The 21,395-nt window shown below is 40.4% G+C and overlaps 3 protein-coding genes across 5 annotated transcripts in view; all 3 read right to left on the bottom strand.

Annotated features, from left to right (window-relative positions):
* Positions 1–625: 625 nt before the first annotated feature.
* LOC117943225 (rac GTPase-activating protein 1-like) lies at positions 626–10,236 on the bottom strand. 3 transcript variants are annotated; one of them, XM_034869216.1, is made up of 17 exons: positions 10,065–10,236; positions 9,493–9,590; positions 8,544–8,746; positions 8,118–8,272; positions 6,853–6,922; positions 6,659–6,712; positions 6,397–6,474; positions 6,023–6,137; positions 5,707–5,855; positions 5,423–5,587; positions 5,242–5,337; positions 4,507–4,705; positions 4,241–4,346; positions 3,881–4,013; positions 3,598–3,706; positions 3,384–3,492; positions 626–2,159 (listed from the first exon to the last, which is right to left on the bottom strand). In XM_034869216.1, the coding sequence occupies exons 2-17, from the start codon at positions 9,575–9,577 to the stop codon at positions 2,084–2,086; spliced, it is 1,902 nt and encodes a 633-aa protein (XP_034725107.1). In that variant the 5' UTR covers positions 9,578–9,590; positions 10,065–10,236; the 3' UTR covers positions 626–2,083. The 3 variants fall into 3 exon arrangements, with proteins under 3 accessions (XP_034725107.1, XP_034725106.1, XP_034725108.1); XM_034869215.1 differs by having other exon boundaries at positions 9,493–9,595; positions 10,067–10,236; XM_034869217.1 differs by having other exon boundaries at positions 5,707–5,846; positions 9,493–9,595; positions 10,067–10,236.
* Positions 10,237–12,774: 2,538 nt separating this feature from the next.
* Positions 12,775–17,880, bottom strand: LOC117943223 (major intrinsically disordered Notch2-binding receptor 1-like). Its single transcript, XM_034869211.1, has 4 exons — positions 17,499–17,880; positions 14,447–16,454; positions 13,635–13,853; positions 12,775–13,237 (listed from the first exon to the last, which is right to left on the bottom strand). The coding sequence occupies exons 2-4, from the start codon at positions 16,442–16,444 to the stop codon at positions 13,043–13,045; spliced, it is 2,412 nt and encodes an 803-aa protein (XP_034725102.1). The 5' UTR covers positions 16,445–16,454; positions 17,499–17,880; the 3' UTR covers positions 12,775–13,042.
* A 545-nt stretch (positions 17,881–18,425) lies between these two features.
* Positions 18,426–21,395, bottom strand: part of LOC117943221 (ellis-van Creveld syndrome protein) — a 7,765-nt gene continuing 4,795 nt past the window's right edge. The window contains exons 11-20 of the mRNA XM_034869210.1: positions 21,242–21,340; positions 20,940–21,152; positions 20,634–20,743; positions 20,259–20,460; positions 19,891–20,115; positions 19,648–19,783; positions 19,399–19,501; positions 19,175–19,301; positions 18,968–19,064; positions 18,426–18,881 (exon numbers count right to left, since the gene is read on the bottom strand). Of these exons, the coding sequence (XP_034725101.1) occupies positions 18,733–18,881; positions 18,968–19,064; positions 19,175–19,301; positions 19,399–19,501; positions 19,648–19,783; positions 19,891–20,115; positions 20,259–20,460; positions 20,634–20,743; positions 20,940–21,152; positions 21,242–21,340 (1,461 nt within the window). The 3' untranslated portion in view covers positions 18,426–18,732. The remainder of the gene's footprint in view (positions 18,882–18,967; positions 19,065–19,174; positions 19,302–19,398; positions 19,502–19,647; positions 19,784–19,890; positions 20,116–20,258; positions 20,461–20,633; positions 20,744–20,939; positions 21,153–21,241; positions 21,341–21,395) is intronic.

Genomic DNA, 21,395 nt, shown 5'->3' with positions numbered 1-21,395 from the left:
CAAACAGCTGGGCTCAGATCTCAAAGGACCTCATGTATTGTTGAAGCTCTGTATTGAATGAGGCCATACAAAATGTATGTCAATGAGTTCAGCCTGGCTTAGCACTCTCCACAGTAACTGTTAATGGAATAACTATAAGATGTATAAATGATCCCTGCTTTAATTCATAATAATGTTGGACCTCATCGCCTGCCCACTCAGCCCAACAGATTATGGAAATAGCTGTAATGACTATTGGAACAATGAACCAAATCACATTATGCTTCAGTGCCACATAGGCTTTGGAATAACAGACGCTGTGCTTTTGCTCTGTCATTGTAGATCTTGAATAACAATGGCCAACATTCAATTTCCACCAGGAAAATGAAGATCAAGTGTAAACATGAAGGTTTTGGGCTGTGTTAATTAGGCCTTAATAACCTACTCTGTTAATATTGTTAACACTATACCACGTGCAGGTGTAAGAGGAGGTTGTTGTTTTTTTAAGGTTGAATTGCTGGTAACACTATCCACACCCCCTACATGTATGCCTTGCATGCTCTACGGTCTCATTTTAGCAGGGCTCCTCACCCCACATGTCCAACTCATGCATGAACATCACACACCACGATGAAAGAACCAATCAAGGTTTTATTTTAAACTCAATGATGGACTTTTGTGTAATCCTTTTTGAGCTAATACAAAGAAATTAAGTTTTACATTCAGTCCACAAAATCTTTGGTGAAAGTAACATTAGTTAGACAATATTTCATTTAAGAAATAAAACCATATAATGGAATACATGTAGAAGAATCTATAAAACATAATGTAGTACAGCTGGAGTCTTACAACCTCAAATCGATGCACATTTCTTAATTTGCAGGCAAATCATGGTTCTACTGACCTTTTGTCAAACATTTCTCCTCGATAATTAATACTTAGTAAATAATCTCAACATCACTCTAAAATCTGGAGCATCTAAAGGCTGACATTGAGAGCAGCAGAGAGGAAATTTCCTCAGAGGAAGCGTTCCTTCTTGTGTATTACTGGTGATGAAACTGTACAAGAAAGCCACTGTTAATACGAATATTTAAAATAGTGAGTGTGCATGCAAATCGATATTCATAATTTAAACAAGCACTAGGTTTTATTTTGTAATGTCCACAGATGGGAGTCTCAGATGTCTGTCTTGTGAGACAGAAAATATTGTCTTAAGTGTCCTTGGTCACAGGAATAACAGTTTTTCCAATGATCGGTTACTTGTTTTCAGTGTCAGTATTACTGACTTTGTGTGCATGATATACAGTAGACCCTCTTCATTGGCCAAGGCTTGCATAACTAAAGTGGTGCAACAGCAGCCTCTAGTGGCGTGTAATCCCAGGTAGAATACACATTTCTTAAGATTGTTACATAGTGCAATATGCAACATTATTCCCATTTAGTATCAGTTTTTAAATTGCAGTATTGTTAAGGTATATAAATTGTCATGATTGGTATACATACTAACACACAATCAACATAAATAGAAAATAAAATGTTAAATCATGAAAACAAAAACAATGTCTTCAGGACAATGACAAGGCAACCAACGCCAAAAGACAAAAAGACACTGGCCAATAATACAATGGATTCCCTCTTTGTCCAATGCAGCCGTGTATTTCACGTGTGCTTGAGCACCCCCGTTGCTGTGGTTACAACCACAGGTTCAAAGATGGACCTACACCAGTGAATGCATAGATTTTTTTTAACATCAAACCAACGTGTTTAACACAAATCAGAAGATAATGATCCTTGAATTGGTAGAAAATGGTTGCTTGGTCAAAGCCTTCCAACCTCTTACAATCACATATATGGCGCCACAGTTTTGGTCAATAATGAATCATTAGTAATCAAAGATATAAAACAAACACTCATGCAGGAATCTTTTCAAAGGAGAACTCTTGTAAGAAAGTTGTGTATAAAATACTTGAATAATAAAAAATAAAAAACTCAGTGATAAAACATGTTAAAATTGCACAGTAGTTTTCCCACATGATTATGTGAAAATATATTCAGTTTTTTTGCAGTTAGTACAATACGGCTATTTTTTATCTGTCCTTTGCCATTACTTCAGTTGTGGAGAGGCGAAGAAGGTGCCCTGGCGGTTAGAGGCAGATGATGCTTTGCTTTTGCTCCCAAATCTATGAAGGAGAGGGGGAGGGAGGACAACAAGTAAGTTAGCTTCATTTGACATAAGATTGGAAATTTTTTCCTTTAGTTGAAAGCTACAAATGTATCTGGATCTGCCGATTGGCCTTTACAATAAAATCTGCAAATTTTCAAACTTTATCAAAACTGGATCTTGACCAATAGGCCTACTTTTTAGGATGTACTTCCACTAAGGGCCTATGCTCAACCTGCAATTCCCACACAGAGTTAACGTTTATAAGATTATTTTTAAATTGAACCATACCTGTGACACCTCTGTGTCAACATGGCTGCATTACACCGGCCTGCTAAACATTTATGACTAACCTTTTTTCCCAGTGGGATATTGTTAATTTCCGTTTCTTTCTTTAAAAAGGAAAAGACCTAAATAATCACCGTGTATTAATTTAATTCGTTTTTTATAAATCTGACCAACATTAATCCATAGGATATATAACTCAAGCCGTAGAGTTAACGGCGCACACACACTGTTTTGTTTTTAACTTATTATGCCTGATTAGACCCCTTCTCAGGACATTTGACTTGTCATAGTAGGAAAAGCCCATGTACAACATTAACAATTGATTTGATCATTTCAAATACCCCAGGAAGTCCTGACAGTGAGCCATAGAATAGACAATACCAGGACCCTGAAACTAAAGTCATAACTAGTGTATAGTATTATTTAGACCTGTGGTTTATCAACAAACTGTCCATTGGGGAAAAAGGTTTATTTTGAATAGAATTACCATTATCATGCCATTTGTATTATCATTTTAAATTCACAATGGAATGAAATTAGTTTCTAAAGCCCCTTTGGAAATGGAAAAACTAAATGACCAGTCAGAGGGAGGTGAGAATTTTTAAACAGATAATATAGTAATTAAGTAATTCAAAGTTTTCTTTCATTTTCAGCAGCAAGTTAGTCATATTTAGTCATACCAAAATTTCCTTTGGGATGAATAAAGTATCTATCCATCCATCCATCCAAGCACTAATCATAGTTTTTATTGTCCACACAGCAGTAATCAAAGGTTACTTTTTTTAAAGGTTAAAGGAACATGCCACCTTTTGTTGAATAGGGCTTATCACAGTCTCCCCTAGCTGTATATGTGGGCCAACGTGTCTTTTGTCTCAGTGTTTTGTTTTAGTCCAGTGCAATGAATGTTGACCTGCTTTTTCTCTGATTTGTTTCAACAGACTGTGAGAGAGCTTACATGGTGGTGCTGGAGAGGGTCTGCCTCATGCGCTGCGACAGCGAGCTTGAGGAGGGTGTTTTGGCCATCATCTGGTGCTCTGGAGTGGTCAGTGGTCCCAATATACTCACTGCAATTAATTAAATATTGACACATCAACTGATTGTGTTATGTGTCAACCAAAGATGCAGAGAATAAATGCTTAAATGGAGGTAGTCCCCTTTTGGTGATTTACCTTGGTGGTCTGGAGTATCAGTGTGGCAAGCATTGTCCATGCCTGTAATATCTGGATAAGCAAACTGGTCCCAGTACTTTCCCGGAATGCTGAGAAGGCGCTCTACAACCTACAAAGACATCAATGAAATCCAGTATTTGTAGTCAAAACCATTCTTATGAACAGAAACACTGATCTGGAAGTTAACAAAATCACATCCACCCATATGTACTGCTTTATAAGCACTGGGCTGGGGCACTGAACGTAATGCCGAGCAGTTGTTCTTTATTCTCAATGACTTTACCCTTGGTTGCCTGTTAGTGTCATGAAGGATGGTCATAGGGTCTGGGTCGGGAACAGCATGACCCACAAGAGTAGGGCCAAACACTCTGGCCAAGTTGTTTACATCCATCTTGGTATCCACACATTCAGAAACCCTGGGAAAAGAAAGGGGTAGAAAATGTCAAAGTCTTAGCAAAAATGAAAGTTGATCTGATCAGAGATGTATGAGGTTACAATTTGTCTTGTCTCAAATAATTTGGATGAAAGTCGTTCTAGAACACATAGTTGCTTACATTCCTCCCTAATGGGTGGGAGGTAATGGGAGGATGAAAAGGATAAAATAAAAGGCTTCTTAGCACTGTTGAAATGTAATGCAAATTACTTCTGTAGATGGATCATCAGGCAGGCCAGAGTGTCTCGGTTTGGTTGAGGCAGCTCGCTGATGGTCTGATACAGCATTGCGAGACTGTTGCCATCATCCTGGATTTCTAGAAAAACAATAACACCAGTCTTTTCATATTCATCCATGTGCATTTTAAAAAAGAATTGTTCTTTAAATAATAATGTTGCTTAAACATTCAGACAGAGTGAGACCACTGCGGTTACAGCAAACTTCTGTAAGTAATTCGACAGGCCTCGGAAACTCACCGGCTGCTTTTATGAAGGCTTTGTTGAGGTTGAAGGTGAGCAGTGGCTCTGGAAGGTTTCTGAGGAAGTCTTTGAGGACACCTGCAATGACGTTAATGTCGTCCACTTTATGAAGTGGAGGCAGAGTCTTTCCTCTAATCAGCTTCTCCTTCAGCTCTTTCACCATGCGCTCTTGGCCAGAGACTCTGTACAGGCCAACCTGGAGCAAGGAAAATATAAAAAAAACAGCACTCATTGTCTGGCAGCCTGTGATACCTTACTAATGAATGAGATACCCAATTAGAGAGAGAAATTATCTGTTGAAATTGCTCAAGATACAGGATCAGAACATGACATAACATGAGGGTGACAAGTTAACAAGGACATTAAAGGTTCAATGTATAGGAATTTCTCCCATCTAGCGTTGAGATCATACAGTATATCGCAATCAACTCTCTCGCGCCACGCAGTTCAGAATACAGAGTATTAGCAGATTAGCAGCACCTGTGAGTTTATCATGTGACAGCGGAAACGCAAAAGGTGGAGCAGTATGTTCTGTATGTCCCTTACTGGCTAACGTATTTCAAGATGGCGCATGAATATAGAGCGTCTACCCTAGTTCATGGAAATGTAAAATGTCAAGCCACAAGGAAAATATTCATGAAAAAAGGACAATTTTGTGAATGGGCAACACGGATTTTGATAATGAACAACTAAACACGTTACACACTGGAACTTTAATAAAGTCTGTCTCACCTCATGTAGGCCTCTTTGTTCAATCTCCCTAATGCAGTAGATAACCAAGGCTGGGATCTTTGGGGAGGTGACTGGAGCAAAGTCAGCCAGGGTGATCTGCATACAAAACACATACAATTGATCCAAACATGAAAGTAATAGAAAATAATGAAAAAATGATGTACACCTACTATTCATGTACCTCCGTGTTCTTGATGGGAGTGCCCACCGCTGTGGGATTACAGGGCAGGGGACAGCAGTCACGACACTCTGGGTGGGTCACAATCCTACAATCCTGGCAGCGGAGGTACATCTTGCCAAACTTTGTTCTTCTTCCACATGGTACGCAAAACTCAGACTTGATCACCTTAGTGATGGAGGGACCACAGTGCCCAAGGTAAGTATATACTTCATGTAGTAGTGCCCAAACAAAGTGAACCTGCTTGTAATGTTGATGCAGACAGAACAAAACGTATACGTTCTTACTGTTTTGGGAACGAACTGATGTTTCTTCTCTCCTCTATTAGCTCTGGGGGTTTGGAGCCGGGCAGGGAAATCGGAGACGGGTGTGCTTGGAGTCTCACTGGCAGTCTCGGATTGGTCAGTAGTGGTTGTATCACCTAATGCTGGAGCAACTGTAGGTGCAATCACATGTTGGTAAACATCTCCAAACCAGTGAAGAAGTTAAAAAAAATCCATTAATTTCAAACATACATTGGTTTTATAGTCAAAAGAATTTTCTTTTCTTTTGTTATAAGGTCCTGTAGAGAGGAATCATACAGAAGATCTACAAAATTCTCACCATTCTTTCTGCTGCGTGTCCAGTAAGGCAAAGTTTCAATGGTGGAGACAGCCTCGACAGCACCACCATTCACTGGCACAGTGATGGTAGTTTTGGCCACTATGGACTCATTCATCTGAATCATTTTTATAAAAAAAATATATATAAACAATATAAATAAATAAATATACATATATACATATACACACATACACACACATTGTAAATACATTTAGGGCTCCTTACAACCAAACTGAACAACATTCGAGTGACAATTATTGATTGACAATATTGAGGTTTACTATTTGTCTGCTAATTTAATAAAGAGACAATCACATCAAGCTGTATTAGTGTTACAGACAAATTTAGTGGTGCATTCAGCAGCAATGCATTACCCTTGCTGATGTTCGGCCATTGGAGCGGGGTTTCTTCATTGCCTGTGGAGGAACCTCAGGGAGTTTTCTGGAGGAGCGCTGTGGATTGAAATGTACAGAACTTAAAATAACAAAAACAAAAAATATGTACGCCAAAAAGTAAGACAAAGTTCTGCTGATGTATTGAAACACATGAATACAAAAAATGTTTTATCAAGATTACTTGATCAATAATGCATGAAAGGAGGCATATATTCCTAATGTGAGAAAAGAAATGACTCACTCGTTTCTGGCGTTTACGCAGTCTTACAGTCTTCATCGCAGAGGAATCCCAGTCCTACAGGAAAAGTGAAGAGATAGAGCATAGTACTTAATAAACTAAAATTAATAAAAACTGTTTTCCCACAATCTGATCATCAAATCAGCAGTTCTCCTAAAATGAACAGAAAAACTTTCAAAGTAAATGGGTCAATATACCAAAGAGTCATCTGTTTGGTCATAGCTGATGTCTGACATCAAAGAAGCTGATTCATCGATGGTGGTTAACCTGTAAAATAGATTAAAGTCAGCATATAATCGTACCTTATCGTATCTTAAAAGGAACATGCCAACTTATTGGGACATTAGCTTATTCTTCGTTACCCCCAGATTCAGACAAAATGATACATACCCTTCTCATCTCCGTGTGTGCTGTAACTCTGACCCCCAGCATTAGCTTAGCTTAGCAAATGTCCTGCAGGTAAATGGTTCCAACTAGCTTCTGCTTCCAGTAAGTGACAGAATAACACCAACTTGCTCCTATTTACATGTTGGGATTTGTATAGTCACAGGGTGTACAAATAACAAGGTCACATAAGACAAAGCCATATTCTAACCGCATTCTAACTAGGAATTATATTCCCAGAAAGGCCTGTGCTCGCTAATGACTTGGATTCCACAAATACACCACCAGTCCGTGTTCATTCTGATTCTCCCCTAGACCTCAGTTTGTTTGGCATTTTGTCTATCAGCTTCCAAAATGTGTAACTCATTGTCTGTGTATTCTGGCTCAGAAAGATATAGTTCTAGATCTTGGTTTGATACCAAGTAAAAATCCTTTTGAGTCAACCACGATCACCAGTGTTTTTCGCTACTGGGTTTTGCTGACAGAAGTAACTGTGCTTTTTGGTGCCAATTACTCAGCCCAAGTCGCAGTGCTTCACCTTTCTGAAAATATAGTTCCCAGTTAGTATGCGGTTAAAAGATGGCTGTGTTTTATGTGACCTTGTTACTTGTACACACTGTTGACGTTATTTTGTCACTTATTGGGATCAGTAGCTAGTTGGAACCAGTTACCTGCAGGACCTTTGCTAGGCTAAGCTAATGCTGGGGGTGAGAAAGGTATGTATCAACTTGTCTAACTCTGGGGGTGAATAAGCTAAATTCCCAATAAGTTGCGTGTTCCTTTAAGTACTTCCTGTGCCCAAGGCTAGTTGAAAATGTATTCTGGTGAATCATACCAGCTTTAATATAGGAACTATATTTTACATACAAAAATTCTATTTCCTACAATGTACAGAGCGCTGCAACTCTATACAGTTTACAACAGAAAATGCATTCCCTAACTACATAAAGTGCAGTAGTAAAGAAACTTTAACAAAAGTGAAAGCTCACGAAAGGTACAGTACTGTATCTAAAAAAAAAAAAAAAAGAATTAATAGTGCACTTCTAGCCGTTTCGGAACCAGACAATGAGGATCTGACCTTCGACTGGAGTCAAGGTTGCTCTTGGCAGCCTGTGCTGCCTGTGAGTGGGCATTGAGGAAGGCAAGGGCGGAGCGCTGCTCCTCACTCAGGTGGAGACTGTTACCATTGTTCTCGGATATCAGCAACTCCCGTATCAGCTGTAGCTGACGTTCCTGTTATACCCAAAAAAACAGCAGGTTGACAGGGACAGGTCAATATATACAAAACAAAGACAAATGCAGAAAAAATGTATTATTATTATAATAATAATAATGAACAAATAACCAGATATATATTCACATACAGTGACAAACACAGTAAGGTTTACAAAGTGCTGTGACCAATAGCATTATTTGAAGATGAACATCTAGATCTTTAATTTTTTCTACTTATCCCATCAGCAACCACACAATATACAAGACTTATAAGTAGTGCTGCACCAACCAGCTTCTCATAAACAGCCTCAGCCTTCTGCCTTCGGCGGATCTCCACATCCACCTGGTTGCGGGCATGTTTCAGTTTGACCTCCAGGGCTCCCCTTTCAGTCTCTGCTTTAGCTAGCACCTCTTTACAGGAAACCAACTCCTCACCTGCCCGCATCCACTTCTTACGGCAGTCCTCAAAGTTCACTGCCATCTGAAGGAACTCTGAATACCACAACAGAACAGGAGATTGTTGTATTGCTGCTGTGCACAATATACTATACTTCTGTAGTGGCTTTGTGTATTAGACCTCCAAAATTCCATTAGTTTGCAGTGGCTTATTTTCCTTTCTTAATTACCTCATTTAGAAATGAAAGGAAATGCATCATCTGGCTTATTTTTATGTATGCCCCAATATCTGTTTCCAGCCCTATTGTGTCATGGGCTGCACCATCAGTCTTCAGAGCATGTCTGTGGTCTGGGTCCTGTCAGCATTTGCTAGGTAAAGCAAAGCCTCTACACTACTACTTAGAGCTCAGCAATAAATCAATATTCTATCAATATCGTGATGTGGAAAAGATATTGTCTTAGATTTTGGATAGCATATTGTAATATGACATAAGTGTTGTCTTTTCCTTGTTTTAAAGGCTGCATTACAGCAAAGTGAACTGTGGGCTGTTCTAGCTGTTATATTATTAGCCTTTACCCACTTAGTCATTATAGCCACATAACTCTTGATTATTTATCAAAAATCTCATTTTAGTAACTATTTTGTGAAAGGACCAATAGTCAACACTACAATATCGTTGAGGTAACGATAGAGGTATTCGGTAAACATATGGTGCTATTTAATTTTCTTCATATTGCCCAGCTCTACTACTACTACTACTACTACTTACTGCTTCTGCATTCATCGTATGTTGCTGCTAAAGAGGTGGCAAATACTAAGACAAAGTGTGGAAATAACTTACGTGGTTCAATGCCCTCATTGAGACCGTCCACCTGGGCTCTCAGATTCTGGAACTGGTTGTACAGGTTCACAACAGACGACTCCATCGTGTCTTACTGCGACAACTTTTGGTAGGTAGAAATAGGTGGGTAGGATAATGGTTAATATGCTAGTAGGTTTACATTACTATACTTTGTTGACCTTTCACTTTGTTAACGTTTAGCGCTTTATGTATACCGCTACATTTAATGTCAGTGTTAGCTACGTTAACATCAAACATGTGAAATGTAACCTTTACAAATACCGTTAACGTTACAAATGTTAGCTACAACGTTAGCTAAAGAAAAACGTCACTCATTGTTATGTCAGTTAACGTACTTAGCTAGCTATGTTCAAGCGTTCGCCATGACTTTATCTATCCACTGTATTTGAAACAACTCTCAAAGTCATTAGATAAATTAATGTGCGCCATGTTTAACGTTAACGTTACTGCTGTGCTAACGTTAACGTTAGCTACATAACACAGCACGATTGTGTTGACTTAAAGGTTAGCTAACTATCGTTACGTTGGTCAAAAGAAAGAACAAAACACTTACCTGTGCAATAGTTTTCATGTAGTAGTAGGGCTGACATGTACCGTAACCAGTTCCGATGGTAAAAGCAGATGTTAGATGGTTTATTCCCACACCAACAACAGCTGAGCCACACCTGTCTGACAAAGTTTGCACATCCTTCTTCAAAGTTCAAAATCAGCGCCGGTTTTTTTCCTCGTTGGTTGATTTGGCAGAGGTCGGAGCGCTTTATCGCCCCCACACACCCAGTGTTGTAAATGCAGGGAATTGTGGCGATTAGTGCCATTTCAGGAGAACATGGTGTGGTCAACACAAAAAAAAAATTGCCTTATAATGACCCAGTATTGTTCTTATTGGACCATTGCATGATTTTTGAAAGGAGATCTGTGCTCAAAATCACCTTATTCGTGCATGTGTTTTTCTAATAATCAGCCTGATTTAGCATCACACTTAACACACACACAAATAAAAAAACTTCAAACAAGCATACACACCACCATATTTGTGGCACAAACATTGTACGTGTGCGTGTGTGTGTTCTGAATACTGCAAGTCCATTAGAGGTGATTTGAGATAATAGGATCTGTCAGTCAATACGCGCTCTCTGTCTTAGTCAATTATTTATCTCTATACGTACATTTCCTCCAGTCACAGATAATTTAACTGCCAGAATTCTCTTCCTACATCAATCACTGTCTGCCCTTTCTTAAACTGAGTAGACTAGTATTGCTATCTGCATTAATCTGTAATCTGGCATCAACCAAGTGCATCACCAAGAGGAAAAAAAAAAGAAAAGGGAAAAAATTAATTTTGCAAAACAGACCATTTTTTTCATTCACCACAATGATTTTATAACATAGTGCAAATATATTATCTGTCAGATGAGACAACATATTGTAAAAGGCACAATACCACATTGCTGAGTTTATTCAGACAGGCAATATTTTACAAGCAGTTTTTAAGACAGAGTGTTTACCTGAATGATGAGTTCACAGATTTTTGTTGTCTGTCTAAAATGTGCATGGATAACACAACAACAAGATCCACATTTCATAAATGCATCTCAGAAGGGAAAACAGTATAAGGAGGCACTAATGCACCAAAGTTTCAGAGGAAGCACCACAGATTGTGCTGACTGGTTAGGCCTTCTCAGTGGCACCATTGGAAAGGTAATGGATCCACAAACTGCCTCATGGGGAACACTTGGCAGATAAACATCTACTTAGGAGGATGCATTGAAGCAGAACACACCCGCTATACATCCTGTTCATATTTGTGCACACTATCCAGACCCTTCAACTTCACTTGCTTTCAGATAAATGAAACAAGCTTTTTGATACACAATAGTTCCCCCCCCCCCCCCCCCCCATTGTGCATAGTTTCTGTCCTCTTTGTGTAAACATTGAGAAAAGTGCTTATCTATTGTTGAACAGAAACAAAATAATCAATATAAATGTAAAGGGAGTGGACAGAAAAACAAGAACACCTAGAAATTGTTATTCAATCCAATACATTAGCCCTTCAATAGAAGAGTTTTGAGAAAGTTTCTCTATTTTGTTACCGATGGAGTTGTATTGCAAAGTATGCCTCTCATTTTGACCACACTATCATGCACATTGTACAATGCATTACAGCCTCACCTTAGAGTCCTACTGACACCGTATAAACATAAAAGGAACACTACAAGCGTCACAAGGTACTTTTAATTGCGGACATATCAATGAATTTCATTATATTTTAAAAGTGTGCATGTTGTTGTGTCAACCCCCTTAGATTTTACACTCTGGCACGAAAAGTCGATTGAAATGTAATGTCTCCAAAGTTAACAGGATGTTTTTACAAACTGGAATGTCACCACTGGTAAAACTACTTTCATCGTCTGTAAAAGCAGGCCAGATGAATTTATTGGTGAGTGAGTCTGCAGGTGTGTGGAAATGCTCTAGCCAAGTGAGTAGAGTAATACGATAATGTACATAGGTGCACTCCAAACAGCGCATCAATTAAATTACAAGTGGAATCTTCCACTCAGAGCGTGTTTACTGGAAAAGGCTCCCTCTTTCCTTCAGTACTTCCACAACAAATCTTCCAGGTTTTAAAACCTGACACTTGATAAACATCCAACCCAAACAGATTCACAAGTGAATTAAACAACTTTTTTTTTTAGCTTGAAAAATGGTAGGGAACTAAAAAAAAATATGTTTTTGTTATTTTTAAGCAGTAGCCATTAATCTTGTTGATTAAAGAAAGAACATGAGAATTCAAACTAAACGAATGTAAAAAAAAAAAAAAAGCTTCTCATAATATGTTACAATTTATGAACTGTAGATGTAAAACTGTTATGTACTGATACAACTATTATATTACAGAAAAGTCAAATAAGCCCCGTGATGTTATTAGGAAAACAGCATGATAGTGCATGTTATGGAGAAGGTCCATCAGGAAATGAGTAGGGGGACATGTAATGCCAAGCCACGACCGAGCGACGTGCTTCGCTGCGACGTGTAGTTACATTTTTCATGGGGTGCATGTCAGGCTAGGGTCCGGTGTAAAAGTCCATGTCTTCAAGTACCTACATACGTAGCCACGGCTTAGATTTAATGCAGAAGCATTAATCAGGCTTTAGGAAGTGCTCAAGACTAAAACTGTTTCACAATGCATTTGTAATAGTGTTGTTTCTCAGAAAAGAGCAGGCAAAATGAGACTTTTGCACACTTTTGCACTGGCTCGGAAGAAATACGTGGCATGGGAGATTACTTACAATTTATTGTAACTGCATGAGGGAGTGACTCGGTGGGATTAGTAAACTACAGGTCGAATCCTGCTGTTTTATTATGTTGCTGCATGCAGAGAAGTGTAAGGGGTTAATGAATATTAACTGATCACCAATCCGGTGTCACATGTCTCGTATGGCGTGCATTCTCCTGTGTACAGCATGTAGCTGCTGAAAATAAATTATTAAAATTAAAACAGGCAACAATGTGGAATCTTTTGTAAGATTCTTCACGACCCCATGGTGCAAATGGGAATAACGACGATAAGAATGATAGTTACTGCAGTGGCAATGAGTGCAAGCAGCTTGCAGACCTTGGCCCTGCGGAGATCAGCCTCTTTACGCCTTAGCAGAGCATCGTAGCCTGGAGTATAGATGTCATCCATCCAGAACTCCATGTTGTTGGGGTTCAGAGACTCCTGGGTCTGAGGAACACAATGCCTTATAAAGATTTGTCTGAGCAGATATAAACTCATACAGATTAAATACAAATCTTAATGCAATCTGAGGTGTTAAAGGAATTCAAACATTGTATACTCTTTCCTACTATGCACTATATATATATAGTTATATAGTTATTATATATAGTTTATATATATATATATATAAACTATATATATACTAATCTGATTCACAATAGATTAGTTAACAATAGAGATTAGTTAACAACAGAGATTGTTGCACTAAAACAATCCAGAAACTATATCATATTTAGTCATTGATTGACTAAAAATACTGCATTTATATAAAAGATATGCCAGGAAGCAGAATGATATTAAATGTTTTAACTTATGTAGTCCTTACAAAGCCAACAAATCTTACCTGCAAGTCCAAAGGGGAAATACGTGCCTCTTTGTCGTCTACAGTCCATATGGGCCTCCCTCTCCCCTCAGACAATCTGGGGTCCAGGATATTCCCAGAAGTTAGTCCACCTGTCAGACTGCTGTCTTTGTGACGGAACAGGGATGAGTTAAACACTTGTTCCACCAGGTTGGAGGATTTTTTGGAGATTAGGTTAGTTGTGCTGCCTGATTGATCTGCCTAGAAGGAAAATGGGCCAAACACAGATTTGATATAGTGTGTATATACAACACCTATTTTAAACCTTTACACATTTGTGAAATGTTTCTTTGCAGCACTGACCAAACAGTGCTATATATTATTTTATTATACATTATATTTTATCCATATATTTTAACTTTGTTTCATTAATAGCATTATTTCATGTTTTAGATTCTCACTTTTTACATGCGTAATTTCTTTTTATACATTTGTATTAAGCATTGTTAGAAGGAGCCTAAGATCTGAGATTTGAATTGCCAAAGGCTTGTTGTTTATATCAATAACGTCAAGTGTTCACTGTAAAGGTTCAAACCAACACCCCACAAAGTGGCCTGTTTAGCATGTCCACCGACCACACGATCACATAAGTCTACCCAGCATTCAGCAGGGCCAGCTACTCAGGCATACATTTTGTGATCGCACACCATGGATGTAGAGTACAGATAGTGTGAGTATTGTACTACCTTTTAAATCTCTTAAAAAACTACTGCCCACATGCTGACTCGTCTCTCATCTAACAGTTATTATTTTATGGAAAGTACAGATAAATGTGCACAGTAAAATGACTGTACCTTTCCATGTGAAGCTTTGCCATCCTTACTTTTCGAGAATGACACTGTCCAGTCTCGTGCCGAGTTAGAGACATTCAGTTGTTTGGAATCAGAGACACTTTTTTCTTCAGGCTGAGTTTTAGAGGTACGACGAGATGATGCATCCTTCTTCCCTTCTTTCCTCCCCTTTGAATCAGCTTGACTCTTGCTGCTTTCTGCTTTCTCCCCAGGAGTATTCCACTTGTTCCAGTCCAGACTGCTAGTGCTGATTCCTGGAAACAGATGCTCAGACACAGACAGAGGCTGAGGCTCAGATGACTCAGAAGGAGTTATTGGGTGGCTCATAAAGGAGGACACACCACTGAGAGGCTCCAGCCATCGACCACCAGTGCCTTGTCCATCTCCACCGATAGGTTGCTGGATCTTTTCATCCAGCCGCTGCAGTGCAGACAGTACCTGGGAAATCTCAGCCTTTACATCATTCAGTGACTCCAGTTGCCTTTCTATCTGGCTCATTCGGAGCAGCAGTTTACAGACACCGGCCTTAAGCCCATCATCACTACTTTCCAGAGAATGGAAAAGCCTTTGGAGTTGACCTAGACGGCCACGTCTAGCCTCGGGGGTGTCCTGGTTAATGGCCCCTGATCCATCGGTAGGGTGCAAGACTCCAGTGGAACCGCACATGCTTATGTCATCTAAGAAACGAAAGATGGCACTGATGTCATCCTCAGCAAACTCAGGGTCGTCTAATGAGGTCATAAAGGAGAGGCGATCAGCGTGGACCAGGCTACGGAGGCGGCGGGTGTCCGGTTGGTCTGTCTGGGTTCCTTGAGCCTTGACTCCATCACTTCCACTTGGCAGTCCACTATTCCCAATCTCAGTTCCTGAGGACCCCCCCAAATTGTTGATTGCAGGAGTTGATCGTCTTGGAAGTTGCCCCACTTGTGATCCCATCCCCATTCCACAGCTGCCCAGGCCTATCCGGTCCTCTAGACTGTGACTCTTGTTGCTCCAGATGGGCCTCTGGGTCCTGGGAGGTTGAAGGTGTCGGGGGGACCACTCTGGGATGGACCGGGGTCCGAAGTATGTTGAGTCCTGTAGGTCATCAAGGATCTCATGTTTAGCCCGCTGCTCTGTTGATTGGTGGACTGTTGCTGGAGATGAGTAAGGATTTGGGATTGTTTCAAAGCTCTGATTGTCGAAGCCTATCTTCCCCTGTTTGGGACTGGGAGACTCACTGTTGACAGTTACCTGGGGTATTAGAGGCGGCTGGTTATGGAAGTCCTTCCTAAAGATGTTTCTCTTCTGGTCAACAGACGATCCCTGTTCATCTTCAAACACCTCCATCGGCACAGAATCGCCACTAGAGTCACTGTCTGTCTCCAAAGGCAGGTAGATATTCTTAATTTCCTCGTTGGGGATTTGACCACTTGGGTACAAAAGTGTGGTGTGAGGCAAGTCAAAAGACACAGCCCTTGTCCTGATTGGAGGAGAGGACACAAGTGAGATGGGATCCGGGGGAAGACTTGCTCGCTTGTGGGCAGAGTAATTAGATCTTGGAAACAGCAAGTGCTGATCGATAGGCCTGCCACCGGAGTCAGAGTGGGCACGTGCTCTTTCTCGACCAGAAATGTTCAGCTGATGTATTCCAGGCAGACTGGGGCCTGTGGACTGGTCGACGGGGAGGACCATCTGGGCTCTCATTGGATGGCTGCCATCAGGAGCCCCGGCCGTCATCTGAATGAGATTGAAGATAGTTACAATGTCAGCAGCGACACCTATGGGTGATAGCCCTTGGCCTCTGGTGGAAACCCGGTCTCTGAAGAGAGTAGCTGGAAAACAGGGGTCATTGCTGGCAGCAGCAAACAGCAAACTCCTGAGCTCGATGAGGGGTTCCAGGTCAAAGCGGGTGCTAACCATGCGACAAAGATCCTGGAAGGTCAGCCATTGGCGCATATTGGCTAGTTCCTCCAGGATCTCCAGAAGGACCCCAGGGTATTCTTGCTGCAGGTTAGACATGGCTGTTCACCTGAGAGGGAAAAGCAGGAAGTTACCAAGGCAAAGCAACTTTATTTGTATATCACTTTTCAAACAGGTAATTCAAAGTGTTTTCCAAAATACATAAAAAGCTATTAAGGCAATATAAAAAGACATACACATTATTGCAGGTGGAATTAAGTTTAATATCTAATCTGTTAAGTGCATGATAATCTTAAACATCATCTCTCTTTCATAAGAAAACAGATGTTTATTCAACATTTAATGAACATATAATAGGCCTAATGACAATAATAATATCATAACATGTACTATAGTAAATACAATATGTATGTTGTATTGTATTGTATATTACATGTTTATATGGAGAGAAAAAAAGCATTAGAAACACATTACTATGTATTACTATATACATTTAATAAATTAAATATTTGTTTAATTATCTAAAAATGTATAATGGATCATTACAAGTTATATTATTATAGAATATTACACGTTATTAATAGTTATAAAATGATGGTCCTAATAACGTCGGCCGTTTTGTATTAAAATGAATTGGGAAGCAATTCTACCTTTAAATTACTTAAAGTACAAGTTTCACTTAAATTAACAGTGTTTCAGATCTGATACTGTATCAGCATATGATCATATAATTGGTCGAAAATATGTCGAAGTAGAATCAATCAAATTGTTAAATCGAATGGAGAAAAAGAAGCCCTTTGAGAGGGAATTTAGAAAGCGACCTTCATTTTGGGCCCTAAAATAACCGATCATCTGACCCGGTGACGCCGTCACACTGCGCACATCTTTCTCGCTGGACACTTTTAATCTTGTCATTTCTAATATCAGCCTCAGGGCATAGTAGCCACTTTACCGAACAAAGGCGGGATGTGTCGACAGATATACAAACATGCATTCAGTAACTAATTCCCTTTCCTGCAGAAAGGGCAGGATCCCCCGTTTGTGTTTCAGCTGGACAAAACCAATAACATGGCAGTGTTGTTCTTGCTATTTGGGTTCTCAGCATCTTTGGTGTAGCTTAAGAGGAGGTCAGCCTAGGAGTATTTCCACTTACCTGAATCTACTGAAAGACAATTACAGTCACATTTGCGTCCATGAAAACTGACAAATAAAATCCAGTGTTACGCCGTTAGCGAGGCCGTATTCCATATAGATTCTGCGTGGCTCATACTGTCACACTTCTTTCATGGGCTTCTCTGTTTGTAACAGCGCCTAGCCCACAGCTCAGGCAGGAGAGGAGAAAATTAGAAATCAGGTCATCTTCCCACAAGTCCTTGCAGCCCCCTAAGGGACCTGAAAATACCTCCAAACGGTTTACCCTCACCAAAGATCAGCGACGAGACAAGTGTTGAAGTCATCAATGCACCCCCTTTTCTGATTGATGCATCGGAGAAGAAACCCCCTGTGACAGGATACTCCAGTGTGTATGAGTGGGTCAGCTCCACGAGCATATTTTCTTAGAGTGCCATAGCAATGATTGGTTTATGTGTGCAAATTGAGCACAGGAATTAAGGACAGATTAAAAATGTATGTTAGCTAATTGACACTCCACACTGATATTAAGCCATAAGGTATATTACCCGTTAGATCGCTGCCTACACACTGAACAACCTACACTTCTCCCTCCCAGACTTTTCACCATTACTCTGCATTATCATCCATAAATGGTTGTACTTAAAACTCCATTAGAGCAAGAGAAGGGCAAGGCTTTCATCGGCGAGTAGTAGCACTCCACTACAATCACAATGGACATCTCTAATTCATCTGAAAGCTCACAGCTCACAGCAGAGCAGCACATCCATCATCCCATGTACTCAAGAATCACTGGAAATCAATGCGGTAAGTGAGCCGTGGTATGTGCAGGTATAGGATAATAATATATAACTGTCAGGCCTGCAGCATGGTACTTCTGTATACCAAGTGAAAGAAGTACAAACGTTAAATAATGCATTCAAATGATAATGTGCTTTGTTATTTTATTTTATTTTTGATGTTACATGGAATTTACAAAAATACAGACTAATTGAGAAAAATACATTGTTTTTGTCATGGCAACATTCCAGTTACCTAATTCAAGCACACTTCTAGAAAAATGTTAAATTAGACTGGACAGTCCACTTATACAAAAATTAGGCAGATCCCTCTGGCTTAATGCAAACAAAGGTGAGGTACCTTCCTAACAACCCAATCTGTACCAGCAGACAAAGTAGTGGCAATAACTATAACAAGACTAAACTTCTTTACAGGACATGACTGCATAAATATGTGAACACTACTGTGTTAAGATTTCAGCTGAGATGAGATTCTCGTTCTCTTTTCTTCTTTGGTTTGGATTTCACCACTGGGGTTACAATCGTTGGGGTCAGTGAAGGATTCAAGGCTGGATCTAATGCTGGGTTCATGGACAACAGGTCCAATATAGTAGCACTCTCATTACCTGTTGAAAACATGACACCATGAAGGACAGAGACAGAGGAGTGGTGAGAACATATATTTCCCATCTGAGCTAAAAAAGGTGCTTACCAGTGTTGTCCTCCTCATCGCTGGGTTCTGGGTCTGGACTGTGGAGAGAGACCCGGGCCAAGGCTGCCAGCTCAGTTATGAAGCTGTCTTCTGCCTCCTAATGGACACAAAAAAACAATGCTTACAAAAGATTACTGCAACATTTTAAATCAAGTAATGTACCTTTTAGTCAGACAAGGAAGTACAGAAGATGTGAAACATACTAACCAGCAGCTGTGCTTTGATCTTTTCCATGTTCAGATCCTGGGCTATTTTCTTCTGCCTCAGTTCCTCATATATCGTTTCCTGGTCCAGATCACACTGCTCCAACACCCTCCTTTTGTGGCGTTCAACCCTGACACACAAGAAAACATTATGACATAATTATAAGTATTTAAGACTGACCAAAGTGTGTAGTGTAGATGCCGTACTGTGGAGCACGGTTGTTGCACCTCTGTTGAAACTCAGCAGAGTTGGGTTTTTTGCCCCAGTTCACCAGCTCCCTCAGCAAGGACCTGTTCAGCTGACTGCTCCTCTCATGTTTCTCAATCACCTCTAAAGGAACCGAATTAAATGCATTCATCAAATAAAAAATAAAATAATTGTAATAAAAATATAAAAATATAATAGTAATTTCAGCATCTACAACAGAGTTTATACAGATGTGGACAGGTGCAGGTGTATTGTGATTTTCATCTCACCGTGGTTTATGTTTGACTGATCCTGCTGTAATTTCTTGATTATGTCCTGTAGGTGGGAATAGTAGCTTTGGACCAGTGCAGTGAGAGAATCTTTGGTCACATACACACTCTCCGAGGCAGCCTCTATCAGGTGGTGCTAAATGAGATTTTTTTTTTTTACTCCATTGTGCTTAGCAAACCTACCTAAAGCAACCAGCCGAACAAAGTTGACTCTAATCCATAACCCAAACCCTACCTCCCTACCTTCAAGCCATCGTCCTGTTTGGGAGAGGTCTGCGCTTCAGTGGGTGGGGTCTCCATCATCTGTTGGATGGCGTGGCTGAGGGCGTTGCCTAACACCAGCTGTGCATGGCTCTGAAGAAGCTCCGTCCCTGTTTCCAGTTCAGACAGAAACTCCTGCTGGAAGCTGTGGCCCACCAGCTGACTCTCTGGACCCAGATGCTTCTCTGCTAGGCTGGCACTGCTGTTCTGTGATTGGCATGGGACAACAACAATCTGCTGTGAACTTGAGCAGACGTTAGATAAGTGAATAGGGGGAGACACACTGTATTTTGCGGTTTTTGAGGTGCTTCAAAGAATGTATTAATAAAAAAAGAATACATTTAACTCACCTTGAGAGCTGAATTGACACAGGACTGGCTTTTACTGGGATCTTCCATTAGCACAGCCCTGAAATCAGTCTGAGAGAGTGCTTTCAGCTTGGACAGCCTCATTTCCTTCAGCATGTGCAAACAGAAGTGCCTGACCACAAAGTACCTCTGCACCGCCACCAACAGGTGCTCCTGTTTCTTCTCTATCAACCTCCCAACGTTGCTGAGAAGAAGGTGATATTGCATTATTTACAAGTAACTCGTAAAAATTGATTTTCGATGCTGTGGAGGCCACAAGTGGATAGAAGAAAGGTGTTAGTGCAGATTTCCTTTTTAATTGCACAAGGTAATCTTTCATGGCGTAAACCCTTCTTGACAGAAGTCTTCCAATCGTACCTGTTGAGTGTGTAGCTCTGTCTGGCCAACATGGCTCGGAGGATTGTCATCTGTTGTTCGCTCAGATGTTTGAGACAGGCCTGCACCAGAGCCATCTCCTCACTCCACCGCTACAGAAAAAGAGGCTCAGTTAGAAACAATAGAAAGCTTTCAGCATAATTAAACTCCTGGCAATATCTCATGTACTTAGATTTGAGAGACAGAGACAGTTTAAAAATGAACATGAAAAACTCATTGATGAAAAAGTCAAAGTATCAAGCACTGATAGATAGGCTGTATGTATCTGGCCCACCAGATGGTGTCTACCTGTCCATCTCTATCCAGCTGAGCCCTCATGTCCTCTAGTTGCACCTTGGTAGTGCACTCTGCCCGCTGCAGCTGAGCAACCAGCTCCTGCTCCAGATCCAGCCATAGATTCTCGCAGCGCTCAGCAGAGACCTTTGACTGGGCAGGAACAGCAGTGAGGAAAATGTCCTTGGCTATCTCTCCAAGCCTCTTTGACCAGGAGGCACGGAGTTTCTGACAATACAATAACGTACATAAGAATAATGGAAATACACTCGCACAAGTATGCACAAAAATACAAAATGCAGTATTTAATCTCTTACCTTCCAATGGTCACAGATGGCTTCAGCCACCCTGTTGTCCTGCTGCTGCTCCGAGTCAGAAATCTGTTGCCTGTGTTTCACTAGTAGCTCCTGGTACACCTGCAGGAAAGGTTACAGCTCTGCATTTTGATACCAGTGGGGGGGGGGGGGGGGG

The sequence above is a fragment of the Etheostoma cragini genome, chromosome 4 (genome assembly GCF_013103735.1).
Source record: "Etheostoma cragini isolate CJK2018 chromosome 4, CSU_Ecrag_1.0, whole genome shotgun sequence".
NCBI lineage: Eukaryota > Metazoa > Chordata > Actinopteri > Perciformes > Percidae > Etheostoma > Etheostoma cragini.
Note: the sequence above shows the minus strand (reverse complement) of the source record. Positions and strands in the feature narration are given on the sequence as shown.